We start from the raw sequence: 18,617 nt of genomic DNA, 5'->3' as shown, positions 1-18,617 counted from the left end.
TGTTCTTTAATTCAGGATGAGCCTGTTGCTCTCGCAGATATGATTTTTCATATTTTGAAGATTACAGCTGACTTGCAGCTTTGAAAAATGTCGGCATTGCAAAGCAAAAGAGCAGCTGGTAACCCACAGTCTTCTTCCTAAAACCAGGCACTTACTTCAAGTCAATATAGCTGAGGCCCAGCAGGTGTCACCCTTGGTAGTCTATGTCAGAAATGTGGTTTTGTCGTGGATTCTCTAAAATTCATGAAGTTCTAACATGAAGCTGATGTAAACACACATACAGGTGGCTTTTTAAAAGTCTCAAAATACTGTTCTACATGTGACACACTTTTCTTATTGGGGAAATCAAGAAAATAGTTGAAACCATTAGAGAACGTTGATCTGTGCTGTAAACATTTCCCTCTAGTGAACATATCTAATATCCAGCAACTCTGCCAGCCCAGATATTTGTCTAATAATCTGTGAATCCTTTTCCTTAAATTGAAAGTTTTCATATAGATATAATCTTACCTATGTACAAATCTTTTGCTCTCTAAGTAGGCAAGTGCTGTGCTAAGCTGATAAGCATATAGTATCAGAGAGGCCAGATCCAAACTGTATTTTCTTACTTGCAAAAATGATCTCAGCTTTTGGAAAAAAGAAGAAAAGAGAGAGATGTCATGACAAATTAAAAATGAATCCAAAGGAGAGAGAAATCTCTAATGAGGTTTACACATTTAACAGTAAACAATCCTCCCCTTTAAACTAGAATAGAAAAGAAAGGCAGTTGTCATACAGAACACACACTCTTTGGGCTAAATTCAGGCTGTCTTTAATGTATGACAAGAGGTAGTCAAGTGGGATACAATTTTTGCACCCCACTTCTGTCTTCTCTTGAAGCCAAAGAGCTCAAACACTGCTGGGCCCACTTGGGTCAGGTGCTTCTGAACCTCTCCACATGTTCACTCCTTGGGAACTGCTCATATTGCTGGCATGAACCGTCTCAGCAGGTAACTGCATGGGGTTTGTACCCACACCTGGGCCAGCCTGAACACAGGGCAAATCAATATTTCTTGGGCAGCATTACTTTATGCCTATAATTGCACAGATTTTACTAGAGGCCTGGATTTAGCTCAGAGGAACTAAAACACGACATAAATTGTCTAGAAAAATAAGTCTAGTGAAAGGCAATTATACCACAACAGTGTAGCACTGGCTTTTGTTTAGAGGATTAAAATAAAGATTGAGAAGAAAGTTGTATGCTGAGAAGGAGGATTTGGGAACTAAAGGGAAGAAGTGGAATCTCTGAATAAAGGAATGGAAATAAATTGCGATACCCATTTTGGACAAATCTAACAAACTATAGTTTAATCTATTTTATTCAGGTATTTTCATATTGTATTATAAACCATGTAATTACTTCACCTCTGAAGTCTTTCAGAAATGTCTGATTCAGAGAAAATTAGTTAGAATTAAAAACAAAGGGACATTCAGAAAAAGAAATGTAGGCGCATTGACAATGTACTGTGAAAAGATCCCTACTCCTGAAGATGCTATCAACTGCATTACCGGAGGTGAAACAATTGCAGATAGAAACTGCTTACAGTAGGTGAAACTTCATGAAGTAGCAGAGATCACCTATAGTTGTGCTGTATTAATGAAAATGCTGCATAGGTCTGAACCTGCTCAATGGCCTCACTTACAATAGCACCAAGCAAACCTCAACAAAGGCCATTCAGGATTAGCTAAGAAATGTGGATGATTCCACTGTGATATCTTTCTGCTATGGTTTTCCTTATGAGACACTCACATAATGCAAAAAGAAAAGGAGTACGAGTAGCACCTTAGAGACTAACCAATTTATCTGAGCATAAGCTTTCGTGAGCTACAGCTCACTTCATCAGATTTGAGCTTATGCTCAAATAAATTGGTTAGTCTCTAAGGTGCCACTAGTACTCCTTTTCTTTTTGCGAATACAGACTAACATGGCTGCTACTCTGAAACCTGTCACATAATGCAAGCTACTCCAGCATTCTTTAGTGTCAAACAGCATGGTATACATATTATTGCAAATGTTGTTTATAAAGCTTATTTAAAATGTCACCCTCCAGACACACTAACATATTAAGGCTTTACAGAACCTTGCTAAATAAATTCTAATATAATCACAAATTCAAAACTACGATTACTGCGATGACATTAACTGTGCACATAAGTGTTATTGTAGGAGGCTGCTACCAATGAGGGTCCTACCTAGGCAGTGCTAAATATTAATAAATCAGCTGAAAGGCAGGTGCCTTTAGCAATGACTATTAGTGCTGTAACTGCATGACAAGTCAAATGAACTCAGTTTTCTTGGAATAAAAAGCAAAAAGGGCATAATATGCTTTCCCATATCTCTCAACAAAGACAACAAAAAAGTGGATATTCTTAATCTTATTTTTTAAACTATACTCCATAATCATTTAAGGAAATGGAGCTGTGAAACCTCTTCTACGCAATATTTTAAACTGAACCATTTGTGTCCAGATGTCACGGTCTGAAGCACATACATTTTAAATAATTCACAGTAACATTCTTTCTATTCTATATCACCATGTGCACCTCTTACTTGACACAGACATTAGTTCTCACACTATAGAAGCAATTCAAAGTATCTCTGAGAACCATGGCCTAAATCAACCCTGATGTAAACAGGCTAATTCCCTTGACTTCAGTGGAGTTATGCCCAATTCCACCATGGCTGGATTTGATCCCGGACTTCACTTGTTTGATGAATTTGCCTTAGAGTGTAATATTTAGAACCCAATCCATTAGACTGAATAAGCAGTTCCCCAATCCCATATGAAAGTGTCTGTGGGATAAGAGGGAAGAAGAAAGAAGATACTTGGGAATTTATCATACCTCCCCTAGTGTACAGAGCTCCATGATTATCCAGACTGGGTTTTCCGTAATAACTCCAATCAACTTCACAATGTGGGGATGATCAAACTGACGCATTGTTACTAGAAAGGAGGAAGCAGATTTACTCATTAAATACAAAATCTGCCTGTTAAAACAATAGCTGTTAAATGAAAAATGTTTTTGTAATAAAAGAGGATTCATTTAACTAGCTTTTACTGTAGGTCTGAACCAACTGTCATGTAAGGACATATAACCAGATTGTTTTGGGTGTGATTCTCCACTGCCTTGAATATTGTCTACTCTTTTGCACCTATGCAGAGTGAGTCTAAAACGCTATCTGATCAGAATACTCTCTTTACATTGATGTAAATAACTACAAGGTATAATGTATATCTTGACCAACCACAGAGTATTCGTTATTTTTAAATGGCGTATGATGGTAGGTTACTCACCTTCTGCAGCAACTGGAGTTTTTCCGGATGTGTCTCCCTGTGGGTGCTCCACTTCAGGTGTGTATGTGCCCCTGCACCTCTGATCGGAGATTTTTGGTAGCAGTACCCTTTCTGCCCAGGCATGAACCCTACACATCCTCGTGCCCTATACCTAGGCTATATTGGGGTGTGCACACAAATCGTTCTCAGTTCCTTCTCTACGGCAAAGCCCACAGAGGCAGCTCTGAAGCAGAGGGGAGAAGGGTGGGTAGCGAAGCACTCACAGGGACCATATCTTGAAGAACTCCAGTGACCGCAAAGGTGAGTAATCTCTCCATCATCTTCTTCAAGTAGTGTCCCTGGGGGTGCTCCAATTTAGGTGACTCCGTAGCAGTAGCCCGTTAAGGAGATGGGAGTTTCAGAACAGAGTCCATTACTGAATGTGCCTACTGCCCCATCTGATTTTGCAGAGTCAATTAGGATGAAGTGGTCAGAAAATGTGTGCACCGAGGACCATGTTGCAGCCCTGCAGATTTCAGCAACCAGAATGTATTGAGTAGAGCTACGGATGTAGAGTGTGATCTAGTAGAGCATGCAGTCACTCTTAGGGGAGGTGTAACCTCAGCAAAACCATAATAGGCAATAATACATCCAGAGATCCATTTAAAAAGTCTCCAAGTGGAGATAGGGCTCCCTTAGGTCTGCAGTAGAAATGAAGAGTCTAAGGAGAGGGTTCTCAACCTTTTTCCTTCTGAGCCCGCCCCTCCCAACATGCTATAAAAACTCCATGGTCCACCTGTGCCACAACAACTGTTTTCTATATATAAAAGCTAGGGCCAGCATTAAGGGGTAGCAACCAGGGCAGTTGCCTGGGGCCCCAAGCCACAGGGGCCCCCATGAAGCTAAGTTGCTCAGGCTTCTGCTTTTGCCCTGGGCTTCAGTCCTGCATGGCAGGGCTTAGGCTTTCTGCCCTGGGCCCCAGCAAGTCTAAAACTGCTCCTGCTCAGTGGACCCCTTGAAACTTGCTCATGGCCCCGTACAGGGCCCTGGACCCCTGGTTGAGAACCACTGGTCTAGGGGTCTTCCGGAATGGCCTAATCCTGTCCAAGTAAAATGCTAATTTCCTCTTAACATCTAGTGTATGAAAATTAGACTGCTATGTAGACTGATGAGGCTTAGGGTAGAGGGTGGGGGAAGGAAGGTGAATAGTTTGCTTGATGTGAAATTCAGAGGACACCTCAGATAAGAACTTTGAATGAGGTCTTAAAGATACTTTGTTCTCCAAGGAGAAGGTAAAGGGAGGATCTGCCATTAGAGTTCCCATTTTCCCAAACCTTCAAGCAGAAGTGATGGGCACCAACGCGGCTGTCTTCATAGACAATTGTAGCAAAAAGCACATAGCTAATGGTTCAAAGGGCTGTCTCATAAGATGGTTAATAATCAGGTTGAGATCCCAAAACAGTGTAGGGGTTTTACTCTGCAGGAAAAGATTTAGGAATCTCAATGTACTCAGATAAGCAAATACTTAGAAAACTTCTACTGGCACATGGAAAGCTGTTATTGCTGCTTAATGAACCTTGATGGAACTTACAGAAAGGCCTGAATTTTTCAGTTCCAACAGGTAATCCAAGATCAAGAAAAGATAAGACTGGATAGGAGAAAGATGATGCCAGTTAAACCAAAGGCTATAGTAGATTCCTTTTTGTTATTTAATAGGATATCTTTTGTACTTCTAATGAACATGTGGTCTCTAGTCATGAGAACCACTGTGGAACTAAGCTTGTAATTGCAGAACGTTCAAATTGGCATGAAGGGTCTAACCCACATCATGAGACAACAGTCAAGGTTTGATTAGGAGCCACAATGGAGGACTAGTTAAATTCCTTCTAAGCTGCGCAGCTGGGTGGCTGCCCAGCAGGCTATCAAGTGCCAGGCACTTCAGGTGTCCCTCCCTCCACTGCTGCGCTGCTCCTGCCCTCTGCCTTGGAGCCCCTGGCCAGCTGCTCCTGGGAGCCTCCTGCTTGCTGTGCAGAGCAGGGGGAGGGGGCGCTAATGTCAGGGTGTCCCCATCCTCCCTCCCGTGTACCCCATCTTTGCAGACCGGGGGGACACATGACAGGGCTCAGGACGGAGGGAGCTTGCTGGCAGCTGTTGCTGTGTCTAAACAAGCAGGCTTCAGATTGCTAAGTGCCAATCTACTTAAAAGGGCAGCGTACTTAAAGTGGCAGTGCATGTCTCTCTCTGTCACACACACACACACACACACCGTTTTTCACACTCACCTCCCAACACATACTTGTATTATTATTATTGTTGTTACCTGATACTTCTTTCAAAGTGCGTTTTAGTGTTTTGACTGGTCTATTCATTTCATAATTTTTATTTTTCTCTTATGCTTAAATTTAATTCTTTAAGTAGTGAGTTCTAAAATGCCTAACCTGTCCTGGCTAGAGTAATTATCCCTATGACAAGTTTTAAAAAAAATATATATATCTAGGTTTTTTGTTTCTACTATTGGCGCACATCCACACATTACCTAGATATGGTGCACATAATAAAATTCATTCTGCACATGGATGGAAAAAATTAGAGGGGACACAGAGGGCAAGAGGTGAGTTTGATCAGGTAAGGAAGCCAAACTTGTCTTGGCCAAGTTGGTGCAATGACAGTGACTTTGGCTTGGTCCAGTCTGATCTTGATAAGGACCTTCAAGAGCAATGGAGTTGAGGATATGCACAGAAAAGACCCTTTGTCCATGTAATGAGGAAAACATCTCCTAGAGATTGGGGATCGAGCCCCGACTCTGGAACAGAATTTCCTTCACTTTGGGTTGGCTGCTCTGGCAAAAAGGTTTATTTCTGGAAAACCCCAAGCTACAGATTTTTTTTTGAGGACTAAGAGTCCAACTCCCATTCGTAATTTAGGGAGAAACGTCTGCTCAGGTCATCCACCATGGGGTTTTGTACATCTGGGAGATAAGAATCTGAGATGACTATCCAACTGGCTATGCACCAGTTCCAAAGCTTTACTGCTTCGGTGCAGAGTGAGGAGGAACATGCTCCGTCCTGACAATCAATATAATACATGCACACTGTGTTGCCTGTCATGATCTTGGTGGACTTGTTTTTGAGCTGGGGAAGAAAGTGGAGGCAAGCATTTCTGACTGCCCTTAACTTCAATAGATTGATGTGTAAGTGCTGTTCCTGTTGTGACCATCTGCCTTGGATTGTCTGAGGACCAAAATGTGCTCCTCATCCCAAAAGAGAAGCCTCCGATGTTAATACAATTGTAGGGGGATTTTGGCTGAACGGGATTCCTGAACAAACTTTGGATGGATTCATCCACCAGGTGAGTGAGTGTAGGACCTGTACCAATACCTGCTTGCTGAGAATGGGTTTTCTGGGTAGTGTGTGTGTGTGTGTGTGTCAGCCAACTTGCATGTAGGGGTGGGCCATTACTGGAGTTTGCTAGATGAAACTGGCAGGCTCAGCAGGGCTTCATTAATTGGCAGTGCCACCCATGCTGAGGCAGAGGTGTGTAAGATGTCCAGGAGCTTGTGATGGGAATTCTGGACTCCTTCCAAGGATACTTGCAGGTTGTCAGCAATCCACTTCATCAGGTCCTGGAATTGCCAAAAGTCGTCAGCTAACGATGGCAGTGGTGGCATGACTGCCTCATCCAGTGATGACAAAGAGATGTTTGTGAGGGGGGTAATCTTTTTGTCCGCTCTTGTCCTCTTGCTCCTCAAAGGTCTTCTCAGGCTCAGAATGGGGAAGAGGGATGGATAGTAACGAGGAACAAGGTCTTCTATGTTTTCAGTGAGACTGAGTTGAGGTCCCTTGAAATTGCTGGCAATACATTGCCCATGGATCCCAGTAAGGCCAGTGAAGGAGATAAGACAAGACATGGGGAAGGAATCCAATGCTGGTCATCCCAATTGTTGGAAGGTAGAGGTCTGGTGCCTTGCATCTGCAACAGGGAATAACGCCTCCTGGAATAAATTGGAGATCCTTGAACACAAAGTTCAGAGTCCGAGTCAGAATGCTCTTCCACATGTTGTATCAGAGGTGACAACCCATCCTCATGGATAGTTGAAGGTGGAGAAGAGGTAGGTCTCCCAGAAACATAAGCAGTCAGTGACCAAGCTGATCTCAGTACCAATAGGCATCCAGAAGTTGCAAGGAGCAGAGACTCAGGCTCATTTGGTTCATGGAGGATAGGCCCATCAATGGCTATTAGCCAGGATGGGCAGGGATGGTGTTCCTAGCCTGTTTGCCAGAAGTTGGGAATGGGTGACAGAGGATGGATCACTTGATGATTACCTGTTCTGTTCATTCCCTCTTGGGCACCTGGCATTGGCCACTCTCAGAAGACAAGATACTGGGCTAGATGGACCTTTATTCTGACATTGTATGGCCATTCTTATGTTCACGTCTTTTGGGTATTGGAATTCCTACAGGAGAGCGCTTGAGACCAGGATTTCGGTGCTGTCTTCCTCTTGGACGCTCTCAGTGGCCTTGATCTCGAAGACAATGGGGCACTGGCAGATGTGGAGGGTCTCTGTACAGGGGGGTTCCCTGTACCCAGATCCGAAGCCAGTCTTTAGGCTTCTTTCATCCTTAATAGTCTATACTTAATTTCCTTATTTTTAAGTGGATATCCATTTAAAAGAAGAGCAGATTTTACACTAGCAGGGAATGTGAGTCTCTCAAGCAATGAATGCTGTGGGAGTGTCCATCACTAACAGAGACTGATTCTTGACAAGAAAGGCACCTTTTAAATCTCAAGGAGCCTGGCATCCCCAACAGAAGAAAAGTTGTTCAAACCCCTCAATAGGGGAAACAGAAAAACAAAAATTTATTTCTTTTAATAAAAGGGGAACAAAGGTTCCAACTATGAAATACTAAACCTACGACTAATAAGAACTAACTATACAGTTAAACACTAATAAAATGGGGAAACAGGTACACAGCAAACAGGCACATGCTAGACTTCATCTCTGCCAAAGGTGGTTGAGAATGATGTGACAGTGGTTTGCCCATGCAGCCCTATATAGCCTTGCTATAGGGCACAAGGACATGTAGGGCGCATGCATGGGCAGAACAGGCACTGCTATCAAAAATCTCTGATCAGAAGCATAGGGGTGCATGTGCACCTAACATGAAGCATCGACAGGGACATTACTCGTTGAAGAACATAATTTATGAATAGTTCAATTTCTTATTTGTTAGAAGGTAAAGGGAAAAGTAAAATGTGTAACTCAATAACCACATAAAAATGCATTTCAGTGCTATGATACCCATGGAAAATCTCATGTAATGATTTGATTTACATCAGATTTTATTTGCGAGGGCATAATTAACTTATTTTTACTCCCAGCAGTGCAATAACAACACCTTTCATGTCATAGTTATACACCTTAGTTACTAATGCTATGGGGGAGATAATATTTGCTAGATGAAGAAAAAACGTCAGCCTTTTGATTAGGTTTGATCTTATGACACACAGCAAGTTTCCTAAAATATATATCTTAAAATTATATTTCCTTTATCTTTGCAGCTCACACTGTTGTGGTGGCTCAACAGATATGTATATTCGTCCCTCAAATTAAATCGTCTACTTTAGTTTACATAATATGTGCCAAAAATAAAAAAACTTTGTATACTTTTGGCTGCTAAACAGCAGATTAATGCTGCAAAAATTAAGGATTTTTGTACCATAGTCTGGTTAGTCCAGGGGTGTCCTCTCAGCCTCCACACAGCTGTCACATAATCAACACATTTTATAATAATCATCCCTATTATATTAATAAGTATGGTCTAGTTAATAATTCAATATTGCACCCCTCTATGAGAAAACTTATAGAACTTAGATATAACGAGGTGCCCTGTGATTATATTCCCTTTGAAGCTTTTACAATACATTTATTAAACAATATAGGAAATTAACAGTATACATACAGCAGCATACTTCTCTCACAGAACAAAACAAAGGTGTAAGTAGAGGTAGGTTTAGTGGGGTAAGTCGAGTTGGGTGATAATGGATAACGGATTACATTGCATTTGTGGCTGGATCCCTTCCCTTAACCATTCACTTCCAGGCTTTTTTGAAATAGACAATTTTTGCAAATTAAGTGTCTCTTTTGAAGGTCAGAGGAGGGGGCAAAGCTACTTGGACTCCACTGAAATTCACTTCCAGTCTTAACTTTTTGTAAATACAATTTATTTCTTTAGGAACAGATTACACCATGATCTTGAAAGCTTCCGAGTGCTCTTGTGATAATCACACCCAAAGCAGTTTTTAAAAAAAGATCAGATTTATTAATGTGGAATACATTGTACTGATTTGATTATGAAGCAGGAAAGCAGCTTAAATTGACCAGAGAGGTTTCCTTAAAACGAAGTTACTGCTAAAAATAATAATTCATTATTTTGTCTGATAGGATCTTGGTAGTTTTCAATACTACAGACTTTTTTTCTGGTGTACTCTACGAATTAAATCAAATTGATTTTGCTTGCTTGAATCTCCCAGTTCCAGAGAAGCAAAGTTACTGTTATCAGTGTACTACCTAGTTCTCACATTAGTATATTTTTTATCCAATTTTCTGTCCTGGGGATGATTTTCTAAAGACAAGATTCCCTCATCACTAGCATCTGAAAAGAATGAATATTTTGGAGGAAGAAGCTATTCATTATAGCAAGTGGAAGATGGAAAAAGCCCTCTGAAAAACTAGCAGCTGAAGTGGCAATATGCAATTTAATTATATACAGAGGTGTTAATGTTAACATGCAGCTTTGTGAAATAAAGAGATGAGTTTAAGACATCAACAAAAAAGCTATTGAAGATAGAGATGTAGATCTTAAACATTTTCTCACCTCCAATAATTTTTCATTGGGTCATTTTTCATGTTAAAGGACCTGCACTATCACTTTTGTATCAGCATAAAAAACCCAAACAAGCCTCCCTCTCCCCTCAAAAAACAAAACCCAAACCCCACAGGTTATGAATCGAAATCAGAAACATTTGAAGCAACATAAACCAGAGTCAGCTCTGTCACCTGTAAATTATTATTACTGTAAGTATTAAAATTATGGTAGTGTCCAGTGGGTCCAGTCGAGGTTGGGATCCACTGTGCTGGACACTGTAGTAATATGGAAAGGAGTCAATCCCTACCCCAGAGAGCTAACGATCTGAAGACACACACAAGTGAAAGGGAATGAATGGGGATACAAGCATACCCACAAACAAATTAGTATGGTGAGGAATTGGCCCAGCTGTGTTAGTTACATGGAGATTGTAAGTTGTTTTTTTAAGGAAATAAGGAAACAGAAAAAGAACGGAAGGGGAAAAGGAACAACAATAGCTTGTCACCAGCCCATCCATGATCAACAACTTGGGTTTATATGCATCACCTCACAGAAGAAGAGTGTCTTAAGAAAGGATCGGAGGAAGGATAAGGAAGAGTCTGTGTGGATATTTACCGAGAACATTTTCCTATGCAGATGGGATAGTATGTTTAAGGCTGGGAATGCTGGCAGAGACACAGTGCAGGTCAACTTTGCAATGGGTTAACAGATAAGCCAGGTAGGGAGTGCCTACACTGTGAAGGGCCTTAAAAGTAAAGACAAGAAGCTTGTATTTATGTGGAGGTGAAGGGGGAGCTGGTGAAGGGATTCAAGAGGGAGCTGATGTGGTCAGAGCAGTAAACCAAGAAGATTATCTTGGCAGCAGTAATCTGAATAGACGTTCCAGGGCCAAGGTTGCAGAAGTCAAGGTCAGAAAGGAGGACATTACAGTAGCCAAGACATGAAACGATGAGGGCTTTGACGAGAATTTTGACTGTCTGGACAGAAAGGAAAAAGACTGGATTTTAGAGCTGTTGTGTAGGAAAAAGTGGAAAGATGTTGAAAGGGTCTGAATACGTGGGTCCAGACAGAGGACAGGGTCAAAGATGACATCCAAATTATGGTTGGTATTGTATGATTGAGAAGATATAATCAATGGTGAGGGAGAAAAGGGAAGAAGAAAAGCCTTGAGGGGAAAAAATCAAGAGCTCAGTTTTGGAAATGTTGAGTTTAAGATGACTGGACATCCACAATGAAAAGTCAGAAAGACAGGGTGAAATACTAGATTGAAAGGAGGGAGTAAGCTAGCTCATCAGTAGAAAGGTAGAATTATGAGTCAGCACAAAAACAGTAGTCAAAGCCACTGTACAGGGAGAAGAACAGAGGCAAAGAATGGAGCCTTGAAAGACACACACAGAAAAGGGGAGAGGGAAGGAGGATGACTCACCAAACAAGACACTAAAAGATGGTTCACAGAGCTCAAAAGAGAATCATGAGAGAACAGAACTACAGAAGCCAACGGAGGACAAAATATCAAGATGTAGGAAAGGACAACAATACAAAAAAGCTTCTGAAAGGTCACAGAGGATAAGGATGGAGTACAGGTCCAATATCTGACCAACAAGAAATTGTTAGAGACTTTAGGAAAAACAGTTTAGTGGGGTGCAGAAGATGGAAGCCAGATTGAAAAGGGTCAAGAAGAGAATTGAAGGAAAGGAACTCCAAAGGTCTATTGTAGACAGCACGTTTAATGAATCTGGAGACAAGGCAGAGAAAGAAAGGAGATTGGGAGATAGTTTGAGCAGGAGATGGTGCCAAGGGTGTTTTTCTTTCTTTCTTTCTTTTTTTTAAATGATAGGGGAGACCCAAAGGATTCTTGTCATGGGAAAGGAAGTAACTATTAGCCAGGATGGGGAGGGATGGTGTCTCTAGCCTCTGTTTGCCAGAAGCTGGGAATGGGCTACAGGGGATGGATCACTTGATGATTACCTGTTCTGTTCATTCCCTTGGGCACCTGGCATTGGCCACTGTCGGAAGACAGGATACTGGGATAGATGGACCTTTGTTCTGACCTAGTATGGCCATTCTTATGTTATGTTCTTAACCTGATGAGAGTGAGAGGCTGAGAAGAAGGGACAGGGCAAGGAAAGTTAGAACATAAGAATAGAAAATGAAAGAAGGATGAGGTCACTGTGAAATAGTCAACTAGGGAAAGTGATGGAAAGCAAATCACTTAGAACTAGATTGTGTCAAGCATGTACTGTGGGAGCCATGCTGCATGGGCCTAGGGATGGACAAAATGACCTAACACAGACTGATCTTCTTCTTTCAGGAAAGAATCTTTTCTAGGTTTCTACTAAAAAACCAATGCTCATCTGTTTACTATTTGGCCTTTTCTGATTTGCCATGTTCAAGATGCAAACAGAAGCTCTCTCATACATAAATCATTCTTTTCTGTATTGTTAGGAAGCATCAACCTACCATGTTTCAACAACCTTCTCTTTGTTTGCTTAGTAAGTACTGTGAACAATACCTGAGTTTCCTACAGTGACTAAAAAGGAGCACACAGCTAGATACATACCATGTTTTTAATTAAAAACCTTGCACTCAAAAAAGAATAAACCTTTAGCATTGAACATAGCAATTTTGTACAGAGAATTTTTAAAAGGTGATTGACATGGAATAGGAATGTCTTCTTACCTTTGGCCTTAAACAATCAATATATTGATGCAATACAGTGATTTTACATGATCTCATAGGCGTACAATAGCAATGAACAAGAAGAATGTGAAATAAGACAGTTCTATGTCCTGTAATATCAATTTATTTTACAAAACAGGATGTTAAGGAAAGAAAATCTCTTAGGAATTCTTTTTGGAGGTTAACCCCACCAGCCCCATCCCACCCAATTATGAATATTCAGTTGAACTTTTATGGATACATTTTCTAAGGGTATGTCTACACTACGGAATAAGGTCGAATTTATAGAAGTCGTTTTTTAGAAATCGGTTTTATATATTCGAGTGTGTGTCCCCACAGAAAATGCTCTAAGTGCATTAACTCAGCGGAATCCTTCCACAGTACCGAGGCTAGAGTCGACTTCCGGAGCGTTGCACTGTGGATAGCTATCCCACAGTTCCCGCAGTCTCCGCTGCCCATTGGAATTCTGGGTTGAGATCCCAATGCCTGATGGGGCTAAAACATTGTCGCGGGTGGTTCTGGGTACATATCGCCAGGCCCCCCTTCCCTCCGTGAAAGGAAGGGCAGACAATCGTTTTGAGCCTTTTTTCCTGAATTACCTGTGCAGACGCCATACCACGGCAAGCATGGAGCCTGCTCAGATAACCGTCACCGTATGTCTCCTGGGTGCTGGCAGACGCGGTACGGCATTGCTACACAGTAGCAGCAACCCATTGCCTTCTGGCAGCAGACGGTGCAATACGACTGGTAGCCGTCCTCGTCGTGTCCAAGGTGCTCCTGGCCACGTCGGCTGGGAGCGCCTGGGCAGACATGGGCGCAGGGACTAAATTTGGAGTGACTTGACCAGGTCATTCTCTTTAGTCCTGCAGTCAGTCCTACTGAACCGTCTTATGGTGAGCAGACAGGCGATACGGATTGCTAGCAGTCGTACTGTACCATCTTCTGCCGGGCAGGCAAGAGATAAGGATAGCTAGCAGTCGTACTGTACCATCTTCTGCCGGGCAGGCAAGAGATAAGGATGGCTAGCAGTCGTACTGTACCATCTTCTGCCGAGCAGCCATGAGATGTGGATGGTATGCAGTCCTTCTGCACCGTCTGCTGCCAGCCAAAGATGTAAAAGATAGATGGAGTGGATCAAAACAAGAAATAGACCAGACTTGTTTTGTACTCATTTGCTTCCCCCCCGCCCCCCATCTAGGTGACTCATTCCTCTAGGTCACACTGCAGTCACTCACAGAGAAGGTGCAGCGAGGTAAATCTAGCCATGTATCAATTAGAGGCCAGGCTAACCTCCTTGTTCCAATAAGAACAATAACTTAGGTGCACCATTTCTTATTGGAACCCTCCGTGAAGTCCTGCCTGAAATACTCCTTGATGTAAAGCCACCCCCTTTGTTGATTTTAGCTCCCTGAAGCCAACTCTGTAAGCCGTGTCCTCAGTCGCCCCTCCCTGCGTCAGAGCAACAGCAAACAATCGTGCATCTGAGTTGAGAGTGCTGTCCAGAGCGGTCACAATGGAGCACTCTGGGATAGCTCCTGGAGGCCAATACCGTTGAATTGTGTCCACAGTACCCCAAGTTCGAGCCAGCAAAGCCGATTTAAGCGCTAATCTACTTATCAGGGGTGGAGTAAGGAAATCGATTTTAAGAGCCCTTTAAGTCGAAATAAAGGGCTTCATCATGTGGACGGGTGCAGGTTTACATCGATTTAATGCTGCTAAATTCGACCTAAAGTCCTAGTGTAGACCAGGGCTAACACACTCACAAAGATCTGCAAAGCCTTCCTCTGAATGCATAAATGCTGATGTTGTTAACATGGTGAGTTCAGGTTATGATGAAATTTTTGCTCCAAATATTCAAAATGTAGGCCCCTATGGTCTCCCAAACAATTTAACAAATCCCTTCTCGTGGCATAAAGTCTTTGCAATCTTACTATCAAACAGAAAGACCTGTCCCTCTGGAGTTTGTTATGATGCATTGCAATGGGTTAGGGTTTGTAATATCTAATGGGGAAAGGAGGATATGGGGTATTAAGTCTCACTTAACTTTCCAAAAAGGTCTCTTTCCTGAAGTCTTAAATGTGTCACGCAGCACCATTTAATTTGGAAAATCAGATAAGCAAAATGGCTGATTTTTAAGATTTAAGCAGAGCTGTATGCCACATATCAAAGGACAGGACCAAGCTCATGCGTATTAATAAAATGTTTAAAAATGTATCAATAGTATGTGGCACAAAAAGCTAAACGGACCTCAAGAAAGAGAAACCTGCAAAGAAATAAAGTGTTTTAAAGGACTGTTTCCAAAAGTTAGACCAAAGGAAATGTTTCGTAACTTACAGGCTTCTTGTAAGAATTTCTCTCTCACGCTGTCTGAAGTGCAGTTTTTACATGTTTTGATTGCAACAGCCATAGCTGGATTTTCCTGCAAGAGTGAAATCTCAAATAATAAAAATGAAACCAATCACAAATACACTTCTTAAACTACAGTATGTGTTTTAAGAGACAGTAACAGATGCTTAGCTAAGCACAATATTTAGTTAAAAAACCACTGGGAACATGAAAGTGTTCATGAATTAATAAAAATATAAAAGATTAAATATTTATAACCAACATATTTTACATTACGTTTACATCTAGAACATCAAGTTAAACTTGATCAGTCTGAAAGTATTACTCTAATTTACAATAATAGATAATTATAAAAACAGATGACCAGCTAATCTGAACCTTGGTATGCATTTTCTAACATTGCTGAAAAGGTGGCACACTATGGACACAATGTTAAGTGATGCAGAGGAAACAAATTGCTTCCAGCTTTAAAAATGTATTTGGCTTGTGCAACAAAGAAACCTATGAAAAGCCACACAAAGGATTTTCTCAGGGTTTCACACTCTTTTGTAGGCTTCTGCACTGGGGAAGCTGAATGTAATTTTGACTGACTCAAGCCTTTAATAATAACCACATCATTAATAGGATGCACAGTAATTAAATGTTTCTATTTAACGCATAAGCTGAGAAAGAATGTTCAGTAAATATTTTATGAAATAGCCTGCCCACCAGTTAAAAGAAGGATTTAAAAGATTGTTTTTGTACTTCATCTATATTCAAAATCAGAAATAAACAAAATATAGCAGCCAATCGTTTCTCCTCTGGGTGTAGAAAAATGAGAATATTGTTGATACAGCCTGAAGGAGGCCTCCTGGGCTAAGACATCATCTTTAATTTTCTTTTTCTATGGTATGTTTTATAAATACTTTTTTTACAGGTTGCAGACAGCACACAGAAGCAGCATCAGTTTTTCTTTTGTAAAAAGCTTTAGGATGTTCAAGCTTCACTTCTACTGAAAAATGTTATTTTGAAATATTCATTTTAAATCCAAATTAACTGAATAGGTAATCTTCAAAACAAGATAACAACATTCATTTACTTGTGGTTTTGAAGCATTCTCAAAACAACAGCTCTTTCAAGTCACCATAACAACTGCTCCAATGGAAGCATATCTTGGTGATGATATCTGAGCCAATACAATTAATTTCGCATGTCCCAATACAAAAACCCCGATCCTGCGAACATGCAACTCACATGAGTTGTCCCATTGAGTTCACTGACAACTGACATGCCTTAACTTTACTATCTGTATTAAGTGTGCAATGACCAGGGCCTAAATGACAGAACTATGCACTATTTGCAGAGATGAGATTAAAAATTCTTTTCTGCTCAAAAATGCTACTTAGATAGCCAGGGAACATCATCTTCTTGCTTATGGAGTTGAACCCCTTACCTCTCTCTGAGCTAAATTGAGTTGAGGATGCTGGGCACCTCACAGGATAATTAATCCTGGCGTGTGTTCATTCTGTTCCTATTATTATTTCTATTTTTACATACAAATGTTACTGGGATAAAGGAAAGATTATACTTCTTGGGTTTAAACAATTTTAATATCTATTTTCTGGGTCACTCACAGCATCTGTTTCTTAATCTTGCTCCCTTTCAATCCCAGGGATGAAACTATATTACAATTCTAAGAAGGACCCTGAGAGAGAAACAAATACATTTTAAACACAAAAATACCCCATGTCATTTTAAAGTTGATTTTGTGGATCTATTTTTCTCACACTCAAACAGTACTCTGAATAACTGAAGGCCTTATCTAAGTAACCTATAATATTTTAGGATATAATTGTAAATCTAGATGATTTTATTCTATTCTGACATAAGTATGCAGTATGGTTTCTACAGAGGGTATTTTGGAGATTTCTACTGTTGTACATTTTATAGTAATCAGTTTTATTGTTGAGTGAAATAGGTTAAGTCTTTGTAACTAGCAAGAATTTCCTGGCAATGTGCAAGATAAATGTAGAGGGACAGTCACAGGATGAGGTAAATAAAGAGAAAAAATATTAAATTGGTTAGGAAAAGATTTTGGGTGGGGTGGAGGGAGAGATAATATTAAGGATATGGATGACTGTGCTAAATCTGCCATTATAATACAAGGATAATGATCCTGAGTAATGAAAAACAAATAGCTTTTTATACATGATATGATAGGGATAGCTCAGTGGTTAGAGCAGTGGCCTGCTAAACCCAGGGTTGAGAGTTCAATCCTTGAGGGGGCCATTTAGGGAACTGGGGCAAAAACTGGGGATTGGTCCTGCTTTGAGCAGGGGGTTGGACTAGATGACCTCCTGAGGTCCCTTCCAACCCTATGATTCTATGATGTAAGTCCTTCAAGTTTGTTCTGATTTGCCTCAATTCCTACCCCTAAGATGTAAGGTCCTATACATGCATTTTCCATTCAGACTTTAGCATCAAAGGCTGCTAGTGATTACCAGCTGTTACCTATCTTATGAATGTTTAATGTAAAAGTGACATTCTGTAAGAGTGAATGGTGGGCTGGATTCTTTTATAACTTGTGCACAATTAACAGAGTTAAAGATTCTTTGAATGCAATTTAGTAACTACTGGGAATAAATCAGCTTTTTTTTTAGATTCCAAGATACAGCACTTAACAATATCACTTTTAACAGTAATTTTTCAGACTAATCTTTCATCGAATTTGTAGAAAACAAAACTTTCACTGACTTAAATGGGTGCAGAATCAGATCATAAGACATTTTAACCAGCTACAGGAGCCTTTTCTATAAATTTTGTTATCAATCAGAAAAAAAGACTTTTTAGAAATCTCTCTCACTTACTTCCATTAAATTAATTTTTCACTTATTTTCAGATCCTCAAAAATGCGTCCTTTTAGTCTTGATGACCCTAAACTAGCAAAACACTTAAGCACATGCTTAACTTTAAGTACATTAGTCTCACTGACATCAGCTGGACTACTCACATGCTTAAAAGTGCATTGCTGGATCTGGGACAAAATTACTATATATCTTCTGAAAAGAAAGCGACAAGTAATAATTTGATTAAGGCATTCGTTTGTGCAAGTGTATGTTTAGTGCTGATCAAAGCCAGCAATTTACAATGTGTAGGCCAACTGCTTTGCCAATGCAGAGCCCCACTGACTTCAATGGAGCTCCATGTGAGCACAACAATCTGCCGATGCATTGTAAATTCCAGGATTGGGGCCTTAATCTTTAGCCTCTTTGCTGAGTTTGGGAAAGGGTTGGGGGGAGAGAGGGGCAATTAAAATCAGCTATGAGAGTGGTTGCGTATAGTGGATACTTGTTTACCAAGATTGAGGCAGACCAACAGCTTGTTTCACATAGGCAATTAGACAGTTAAAACTTGGGTGTGAGACCATCTAACA

The 18,617-nt window shown here is 40.7% G+C and overlaps 1 protein-coding gene across 15 annotated transcripts in view; it reads right to left on the bottom strand.

The window, feature by feature from the left end:
• PTK2 (protein tyrosine kinase 2) overlaps positions 1-18,617 on the bottom strand; it is a 378,469-nt gene that overhangs the window by 70,961 nt on the left and 288,891 nt on the right. For all 15 annotated transcript variants that reach the window (XM_073330034.2, XM_073330030.2, XM_073330031.2 and 12 more), the window contains 3 exons: positions 15,194-15,278; positions 2,884-2,984; positions 511-626 (listed from right to left, as the gene is read on the bottom strand). In XM_073330034.2, the coding sequence (XP_073186135.1) occupies positions 511-626; positions 2,884-2,984; positions 15,194-15,278 (302 nt within the window). The remainder of the gene's footprint in view (positions 1-510; positions 627-2,883; positions 2,985-15,193; positions 15,279-18,617) is intronic.

Source organism: Lepidochelys kempii, chromosome 2 (assembly GCF_965140285.1).
Source record: "Lepidochelys kempii isolate rLepKem1 chromosome 2, rLepKem1.hap1, whole genome shotgun sequence".
NCBI lineage: Eukaryota > Metazoa > Chordata > Testudines > Cheloniidae > Lepidochelys > Lepidochelys kempii.
Note: the sequence above shows the minus strand (reverse complement) of the source record. Positions and strands in the feature narration are given on the sequence as shown.